The sequence below is a fragment of the Galeopterus variegatus genome, unplaced genomic scaffold (assembly GCF_000696425.1).
Source record: "Galeopterus variegatus unplaced genomic scaffold, G_variegatus-3.0.2 Scaffold14181, whole genome shotgun sequence".
Taxonomy (NCBI): domain Eukaryota; kingdom Metazoa; phylum Chordata; class Mammalia; order Dermoptera; family Cynocephalidae; genus Galeopterus; species Galeopterus variegatus.
In genome coordinates this window covers 18,406-28,593 of record NW_007740292.1, presented here as the reverse complement: position 1 = coordinate 28,593, position 10,188 = coordinate 18,406, and the positions used below count along the sequence as shown (strand labels likewise).

The 10,188-nt window shown below is 41.3% G+C and overlaps 1 protein-coding gene across 1 annotated transcript in view; it reads left to right on the top strand.

The window, feature by feature from the left end:
• Positions 1 to 1,850: 1,850 nt before the first annotated feature.
• LOC103581887 (uncharacterized protein KIAA0895) overlaps positions 1,851 to 10,188 on the top strand; it is a 13,345-nt gene continuing 5,007 nt past the window's right edge. The window contains exons 1-3 of the mRNA XM_008563610.1: positions 1,851 to 1,991; positions 3,250 to 3,382; positions 4,110 to 4,415. Coding sequence (XP_008561832.1) covers positions 1,965 to 1,991; positions 3,250 to 3,382; positions 4,110 to 4,415 — 466 coding nt within the window. The 5' untranslated portion in view covers positions 1,851 to 1,964. The remainder of the gene's footprint in view (positions 1,992 to 3,249; positions 3,383 to 4,109; positions 4,416 to 10,188) is intronic.

Below are 10,188 nucleotides of genomic sequence, written 5' to 3'. Positions count from 1 at the left end.
CACACCCCTTAGGATGGTTGAATAAAAAACAGACAGTAACAAATGTTGACAAGGACATGGAGAAATCAGAGCTGCATGCACTGGTGACGGGAATGTAAAATGGTGCAGCTGCTGTGGAGAAGTCTGGTGGTGCCTCAAGCAGTTAAACATGGAGTTAACAGGTAACACACATAACATATAACATAACCCAGATGTTCCATTCCTAGGCACATACCCAAGAGAAATAAAACGTGTTCAAACGAACAAAAAAAAAAAATTACATTCTTTCCCAGCAAAATATTTCACTATTTTTATTTACTCTTTGCTTTATTCATTCTTTGATCTGTGATAATAAGGAACGCCTGTATATAAGTTTTTCTTAATTCTCTAAACTGTTTTATATATTTATAATAAATAGTAACCAGATAACCACATTTTCCTATTGAGTGAGCATATGCCTAGAAAAGCTAATTTTATCCGAAAGTAAGTACATGCTTAAGAAAAACCTATAAGCAGAAATTATAATAGTTTTTTTCCTTATTTATTAGGTCTGTTAGTCCAATATAATAGGTACGACTTCTCTTTCTTCTGCAGTTCCTAAGGCCAAAGTTCTCACATTTTTCTCACTCCAATTTATGGATGACTGGTGACCATTAGTCTAGTGTATCTTTGCTTATCTGCTAACATGAGTTTTTAATTATGTGCTGTTTTTTGCTTTTAATTATCGTAGTTGTCATGAGTAAATCAGCCTCTGGGGCACTTGTGCTATATTTGCCTTTCTGTGATATCCTTGTACATTTTACTGTACACTTGAATCACCTGGGGATTTCGTTAAAATGCACACTCTGATTTAACAGGCATGAAGATAGCAGGGCCAAAATTCTGCATTTGGAACCGGCTTCCACAACTTTGCCAGTGCTGCTGACCTTCAGACCACACTTGAAATAGCAAGGCTTTAATAACGATTTTGGAAACAGAAGCCAGGCAAAGCCTATTGAAGCCATTTCTTGTTATGATAACTTTATGATATATGCCTAGTTTCTTAGTAATGTATATTTTTCCAATGGGGATATATGTATATTGAATTATGATTTGTAATATATGAGCTTTTCTATAATTTTTGTGTTGGGCATGTTATCTACAGTGGTAGTATTTATAAAGAATGGTGATATACCGATGATGATGTAATAGTTAACATTTATGGACTACTTAGTATGTCCCAGACACTGCTTCACAAAGGGTGACTAAATTTTCACAACAAAACTATGAAGTAGACATTATTATTGTTATCCCTATTTACAAAGTCACAAGTGTAGTGACTTGCCCTTGGTAACACAGTTAGAAGATGACAGAGTTAGGACATTCAGTCAGGTAGACCTACTCTGTAATCTCTTTACTGCTTTGACACCAGTCCAGAAACTGCAGACTTCATATAATGTGAAAACATTTTTTTCTTTTTCCAAATGGTAATGGTAATCTAGTGACAAGTGTGGAGACATACCTTTCACTCTGAGTTCTCCTGCCAAACCACCAAATGATCTTTGAGAAGCCAGGAGCCTCTCTGTCCAGCTTCTCAGCCCATCAGATATCAGCAGGATATGCAGTGCTCGAGTCTCTCTATCTTTATGTGAAGGAGAGATGAACATAGGGAAGGAGAGTTACTATTTCTAAGTGCACAGGCATTTGTACAAGTGTGCAAAAATGAATGGAAGTTGTTCAGGATTAGAAAAATGTGTCACTTCAGTCGCAGTTTAATTTGGAAATCAACAAACCTGGAATGGGTCATGATAAATAAGAATATAGGTAGCTTATTACTCATCCCAAAGTAATAGGGGGCTATTTGCTCTCATTATTTCTCTCTTTTACAGTCCATCAATATTTTGGAACTGACTTTACAGAAATATGGAAGTTATGAAAAATTTGAACAAGCCACTGGTGGTAGCTTGCTGTCTAAAACTCGAATCTGGAGTCACGTGAGGAAGTACATGCTGAAGGAAGGCTGCCTCGGGGAGGTAGGAAGCACGAGTGGCCGCGAGGAGCTGGCTGTGGCATTTGAACTCTCAGTCAGTGCCGTGTGGTTTTGTCCTGCACGTTTCATTTTCTCAAACCTATTTAACTCATTAAATTAGAAATCCAGAGTTTTCATTAAGTACTGTAAGTCTAAGTTCCTGATGCATTGAATTGTTTTGATGTGTTTAGGTTTTTTGTTTTGTTTTTCTTACTGCCATTTCTGTATAGCTGTGGGTTTCTATGAATTACTTTATGAATATTGTTAATGAAGAGAATTGCCCAGTGGCCTCTCTCGTTAGTAGTCCGTTCTTAGTAGTCAGTCTTAGAACCCTGGCACCAGCAGGAACAGGACTCTGGCTCCTATACATTCGTTTGCATCATTTTAGCCAGGGATTCTTTTGAGAAACTCCAGAAGTACAGTTGTAAGTCCTCTGTATCTTCCTCCGCACAGCCATCTGCTTTCTCTTCAACCCAGTAAAGGTTCTTGAGTTCCCAAAGGGGCAGAATTAGAAGGTTCAAAGGTAAATGGCTGTACATTCCATCTTGTCAGTTTCTGGGAGATTCAAGGTAGTTGTAAACAAAAACATAGTGTTAATTGGGGCCGAGCCCGTGGCGCACTTGGGAGAGTGTGGTGCTGGGAGCGCAGTAGCGCTCCCGCCGTGGGTTCGGATCCTATATGGGGATGACTGGTGCACTCACAGCACTCACTGGCGGAGCACGGGGCGGCTGGTCTCAAAAAGGGCAAAAAAAAAAAAAAACATAGTGTTAATTGGGGCCGAGCCCGTGGCGCACTTGGGAGAGTGTGGTGCTGGGAGCGCAGTAGCGCTCCCGCCGTGGGTTCGGATCCTATATGGGGATGACTGGTGCACTCACAGCACTCACTGGCGGAGCACGGGGCGGCTGGTCTCAAAAAGGGCAAAAAAAAAAAAAAACATAGTGTTAATTGGGGCCGAGCCCGTGGCGCACTTGGGAGAGTGTGGTGCTGGGAGCGCAGTAGCGCTCCCGCCGTGGGTTCGGATCCTATATGGGGATGACTGGTGCACTCACAGCACTCACTGGCGGAGCACGGGGCGGCTGGTCTCAAAAAGGACAAAAGAAAAAAAAAAAATAGGGTTAATTTATGGACCCATTGTTTTCTGTGAAAACTTTTTTGTCCCTGTGCCTTTACATTTTGTTTTATATATACATATATAAAACACACATACATATATATATATATATATATGTATGTGTGTATGTATTTTTCCTCTTGCTCCTTAGATCGTAGTTCATTTAACTGAGGACCTGCTTTCCCGAGCTTCAATGACAGTAGTGAATGGATGTCCCACTCTGACCATCAATGTTGCCACTGCGCGGGAGCATTGGCTGGAGGGAATGCTGAGGCATGAAATAGGTAGGGGCAGCCCTTTTCCACTGGTTCATCTGCAATATCAGGAGTTAGCTCCAAAGAAATGTTATTTTTAGAATGGGTTTTTCTTAGTAGTATATTTGGCGAAAAGTCATGAGATTGTTAAGCTTCCCTTGGTCTAAAGCTAATATATTTACATCTCATTTCAAATTAATTTTTTTTTTTTTTAAAGATGACTGGTAAGGGGATCTTAGCCCTTGACTTGGTGTTATCAGCACCATGCTCACCCAGTGAGCTAACCGGCCATCCCTATATGAGATCCAAACCCATGGCCTTGGTGTTATCAGCACCACAGTCTCCCAAGTGAGCCATGGGCCAGCCCTTAAATTAGATTTTTTTTAGGGCACTGTTTAGCTGTGTTAAGCTTGGAAAGTCATTTAACTCCTCTAGATTTCAGTTACTCCTCCTTAAACTGAAGAGGTTGAATTAAGTGATCTCTAAGATTCTTTTCAAATATCAAGTCTATGATTCATCTCTTTAAAAAAAATAGTTTTGAAGGTTTTATCTCCTTTAATGAGACATGTGCTCCTTCTGAAGGCAGCATACTCCTTCAAATCCAGAACGTTTTAGGGTCAGGTATTTTTCTAGTTCATTTTGATCTGTAGGCTCATACTAATTTGGTTTTAGAATTATTGGTGGAATTTTCTTTTGCAGAAGAATTAAAACAAGAATGGCATTTCTTTTTATTTATATGCCTTTTTTTCCTCCATAGGCACACATTATTTTCGAGGTATTAACAACCTCCAGCAGCCATGGAACAGTTGGACTGGCCGTAAGAAACATGAGCTAAAGCCAAACAATCCCACAGAGGAAGGACTGGCAAGTATTCACAGTGTCCTGTTTAGAAAAGACCCCTTTTTATGGAGGGCTGCCCTCCTCTACTACACTGTTTATCGAGCCAGCCAATTGTCTTTTTGCGAACTCTTCAGAGATATTGGCAGGTTTGTCAAGGACCCCAATACAAGATGGGATTATTGTGTACGAGCCAAGAGGGGATGGACTGATACTTCCCAACCAGGTAGGTCTCTTGACTGTAAGCTTTCTGACTTATTGACTAGTTGTCTAGTGATTTTGGTTGTATCCTAATCTCTGAATTTACTCACCTATGAAAAATTAAACCTTTGTTACTTGAGGTCAGTGCTAGTTTTCCCAAACCACATTTTCTTAGAATTATTTTTGCCCAGCTCATTTTGAAAAATTTCAGACCAACAAAATATGGAAAGAATGGTAGAATGAACACCCGTATACTCTTCATTTAGATTTACCAATTATTAACATTTTGCCATTTTTGCTTTCTTTCTCTCTTTTAAAAAACAGCTTTATTGAGATATAATTCACATACATATAATTCATCCATTTAAAATGTCTAGTTCAGTGGTTTTTAGAATATTCACAGAGTTGTGCAACCATCACCACTGTGTAATTCCAGAATGTTTCCTCACCTCAAAAAGAAACTCGTACCCATTAGCAGTCATTCTCCACCCCTCCTCCCCAGCTCTAAGCAACCACTTTTAGTGGTTTTTACTTTTAGTCTCTGTAGATTTACCTTTTTTGGACATGTCATATGAATGGAATCATATAGTATGTGATCCCTTGTGGCTGGCTTCTTTTAATTAGCATGATGTTTTCAAGATTCATCCGTGTTGTAGGATGTATCAGTATTTCAGTCCTTTTTATTGTTGAATTAGTATTCCATTATATGCATATATCACATTTTATTTATCCATTTGCCAGTTGATGGGCATTCGGGTTGTTTCCTCATTTTGGCTGTCATGAATAAAGCTGCTGTGAGCATTTCTGTACAGGTCTTTGTGTGGATGTTTTCATTTCTCTTGGATGTACACCTAGCAGTGTAATTGTAGTCATATGGTAACTATATTTAACCTTTTGAGGAACTGCCAAAATGTTTTTCAAAGCGACTACATTTTTACATTCCTACCAGTGTGTGAGTGTTCCTATTTGTCTACATCCTCACTATTTTCATTTTTTAAATTATTATTATTATTATTGTTATAACCATCCCAGTGGTGCAAAGTGGCATCTCATTGTGGTTTTGATTTGCAGTTCCCTGATGGCTAATGATGTTAAGCATCTTTTCATGTGCTTATTGGCCATTATACAAATGTCTTATTTGGAGAATTGTCTGTTTTGATCCTTTGACCATTTTAAAATTTATTTTTCTTCTTATTGAGTTGTCAGAGTTCTTTATATATTCTAGATACAAGTCTCCCATCAGTTATATGATTTATAAATATTTTCTACCATCCTGTATGTTGTCTTCATTTTTGTAATGATGTTCTCTGACTTTTTAAAAGTAAATTTTAGACTTGACATTTCATTCCTAAAAACTTGAGCATGCATCTCTAAGAATTAGGACATTCTTCTATCTTATACAATATCATTACTACATTTAAGAAAGTGAACATTAATTCAGCAATATTAATAAATATGAGACTTCCCGTCAAGATGGCAGAATAGACAGTCCCCAGTGTCACTCTTTCCCACAAATCAACGAATTTACAACTATAAAAATGTAACATCAGGGCCGACCTGTGGCTCACTCGGGAGAGTGCAGTGCTGATAGCACCAGGGCCGCAGGTTCGGATCCCATATAGGGATGGCTGGTTCGCTCACTGGCTGAGCGTGGTGCTGACAACACCAAGTCAAGGGTTAAGATCCCCTTACCGGTCATCTTTAAAAAAAAAAAAAAAAAAATGTAACATCAGTCAGGCTGGGGCCGTTGGAGCTCAGGTGAAGAGGAGGAGAGACCAATGGAACTCACGAAGGTGGGAGAAACCATGAAGAGAGAAAGAAAAACCTGCTCTCAGCATTTTGGGCTGCGGCCACTTTAATGCTGGAGCGCGTGAAGCAGGAGCCGGCAGAAGCCGCAGCCATGCCCTTTATCAGCACCGCACTCTCCCAAGTGAGCCACGGGCCGGCCCAGCCATGCCCTTTAGATCGAATTACTTGGAAGTGGAAGGGGAGAAGAGGACTTTGATGGCCCCCAGGAAAGCAAGACCACTAACAGGGTTCCAATGGACCCACGCAGGAACAAGGAGCCAGAACAGCTGAAAAAGGGGAGCCACTCAGAGGCCGGTGCATCATCACAAGGGACCAGCGCAGGGCCTGTCCTATGGGAAGTGTTTGGAGCATGGGCGGTGAGGGAGATGGGCCCACCGGGGGAACACTGGGAACACAGCAAGGACAGGCAATCCGCCCCCCAATCAGGTCAGGAATGCAGAATTGCATGGGATACAGTTTGATGAAAAAACTCAGACCCAGATCAGAGTTTCTACACAACCCAGGTACACCAGATCTCTGGAGAGCTGGAAGTACCTATAAGGTCAACTATTAAACCCTGAGCTGCACAAAAAGCCTTTCCTAGGGAAACAGCAGCAAAACCAATTTAGTTCAACCACAGAGCTCAAGTACTGTTTCCCACAGGAAGTTCCCCTACTTTAGAAGCAAGCAAAGGACAAAAACTTAGTTCTGGCCCAGGCACACCATGAATGCCTTGGGGCCCACCAGGGCAATTTACCTCAACCACACAGCTCAAGTACTGGTTCCCACAGGAAGTTTCCCTGTTTTAGAACTAAGCAAAGGACAAAGACTTAGTTCTGGCCCAGGCACACCATGTATGCCTTGGGGCTCACCAGGGGACATGAGGCATGCAGCCAGGGGTAGGACCCCTGCCTACAGCCACTCACACCACCAGCACCTTGGGGCCCCACCCAGGAACCCAAGGACTGGACCCCACTCCCACATACAGGCATACCACCAGTGCCTAGGGGCCCACCTGGGGACCTGGGGCTAGCAGCCAGAGACTGGACCTTCTTCCCACAACTAGGCACACCACTCCAGCACCTCAGGGCTCACCAGGGATCCGAGGCATGGAGAATGGGACCGGACCCCCCTCCCACAACCAGGCACACCATGTCAGTGCCTCAGGGCCCACCCAGGGACCCAGGGCATGGAGAAGGGGACCGAACCCCTCTCCCACAGCCAGCCTCACCACACCAGCGCATTGGGGCCTGCCCAGGGACCCAGGATAAGGAGTTGGGACTGGACCCACCCTCCCACAATGAGGCATGCTGGGACAGCACATCAGGGCCTGCCCAGGGGCCCGAGGCATAGAGAAGGGAACCAAACCTCCCTCCCACAACCAGCCACCCCATGCGAGTGCCTCGGGGCCTTCCCGGGCCGATAAGGAGTTGGGACTGGACTCACCCTCCCACAATGAGGCATGCTGGGACAGCGCAGCAGGGCCCATATGAAACCAGGGATCGGACACTCTCCACAACCAGGCACACTGCCAGCACCACGGAGCAGGCCAAAATCATCTCCTCCATGTGGGTGGCCCACCACAGCCACCACGATAACCATGGCTGCCGTGAAGGTGGCTAGACACCACAACCACCACGCAGATGGTCACCAACCACTGGAGTGAGTTGACATAAGGAGAGTCACCAGCAGAGATAAAGGAGGAGGATGTCTGTCTCCACAGAGACCATTTCATAGTGACAGAAGAGACATCTGCTCTATGATAGTATTGGGGGACCTGCTCATGCCTCTCAGCATTGGACAGATCATTTGGGCAGCAAATCAACAGAGTAACCATTATTCTTTCAGAAGGAGACAAGAAATCTAGCGTAATTACAGGGGGGAGGGGGAGAAAAAGGGGGATGGGGCAGGATTGGATAAGCGGCATAAAGAATAATTACAATTTGTAACAATATATATGCTAGTAATATTGATTTGATCAACATATCTCAATGTTGAATCCCAAAAATATGTATAATCAATTTTGATTCAATAAAAATTAAAATAAATAAATAAATAAAAAATAAATAAATGTGAGGGTACTTCAAAAAGTTTGTGGAAAACTGGGATTAAAAGATAATATGATTCCACAAACTTTTTGAAGTACCCTCGTATACACACCATATTTAAATTTCTCCAACTGTTCCAAAAAATGTTCTTTATAGCTGTTTTTTTTTTAAATATCCAGTTCCAATTAGGGTTCACAAATTACTTTTGATGGTTATGTCTTTTTAGCTTTTTTTAAATATGGAGCAATTGTACCCAGCTTTTCTGTTTGTTATGATAGTGTCTTTTTTTTTTTTTTTTGAAGTCCAGGCCAGTGTTCTTATAGAATGGCTCACAATCTGTATGTGTTTGATTGTTTGCTCAGGATTAGATTCAGGGAAAATGTCTTTGGCAAGAATACTACATAAGTATGTTGGGTCACATCAAGAGCCACCTAATGATAGATTGTCTCACCATTAGAAATGCCAAGTATGATCCTCATTTAAGGTGATGATTATGAACTCTTTCCTTTCTAAAGGTACATCTTCCTTTTCCTCTTTGTAAATAATAAGTGATCTGTGAGGTGACAAAGACTGTGAATATCCTGCTCCCAAACAGAGTTTTATCTAATGGTTTTAGCGTCCATCAGTGATCTTTCCTGAATCTGTTGTTTCATTGGGAATGTCTAGCACTCTTTGATTTATTATTTGTCTAAAGAAAATAGAGGGAAAGAGTGCAATCACAGTGTGTGTTTATGTTCACAAGCAGTTCTAGTTCTCAGTAAGTATGCTGCTCTAATAGAAAGTTAAAAAATTTTGTCAGTAGCCTTAAGACTTCAGATTGCCCACAAAATATTTAGGGTTTTTTTGTTTTTAATAAGATAAGAAGCAAAGTATATGGCAATACAAAAATGCCTTTGAAAAAGGGATAAGAATTTGGAAACATTGGTTTAAAAGTTATTTAGACTTTCAGAGTAGTTTAATATATCAACAAATGTTCTTCTAAAAGTATTTTTAAGCTATTTATTTGGAGCTTGGAAATACTCAAGTCAGTGGCAGTTGTTGCCAGCCCAGCCCACATTAACGTTTTGTAGCAATGATGTAGTTGTATGACTGTGGTGCCTGAGAGCCAGGACCAGGCAAGAGAGGAAACAGGAAAGAGGAGGACACCTGCCTGTAACTACCTCCAGGCTGAGTATTCGATAAACAGCGTGTCTGCCATTTCCAGTCTAGATTCCCTTGCCGGTATTTTAGTGCTCTGTACCAAGATGCACGGGGCTTTCATGTTGCCCTTGACACCGCATGGAGGCACATCACTTTTAGAGTGGTTGGTTCCCCCCCCCTTTTTGTTTTTGGGTTTTTTAAACTTTTTTTTGTTTTGTTTGGCAGCTGGCTGGTACAGGGATCAAAAACTTGGTGTTATCAGCACCATCTCTAACTAACAGCTAACCGGCCAACCCTTTTTTTAAAACTTTTTACTATGGGAAATCTCAAATATATACAAAAGGAGAATGATTGATATGCTGAACCCTCATTAATACATTATCTGATCTTAGTAATTATCAACATTTTCTTTTTTTTTATTTTGACGGCTGGCCAGTATGGGGACCCGAACCCTTGACCTTGGTGTTACAACACTGTGACCAACTGAGCTAACCAGCCAGCCATAATTATCAACATTTTCTAATGTGGTTCATCTGTTCTTCCAAGTTCCTGTTTTTCTACGGTATTTCAAAGCCAATTCCAACATCATGTCTTTTACCTATAAATATTTCAGTATGCATCTCAACTGATTAGGACAACTTTTTTTTGTAATCCCCATGCTATTAGCATGCCTAACACAATTAACAATAATTCCTTAATGTATCAAGATGGAAAAAAAGGTTTTCTTTGTAAATAGAACATCCTTTCCTAACAAGGCTCAGATCTCGTGAGTTGTTCCTACTTTTCATGTCGTCGTCTTGCATGGTTTTTTTTTTTTTTTTT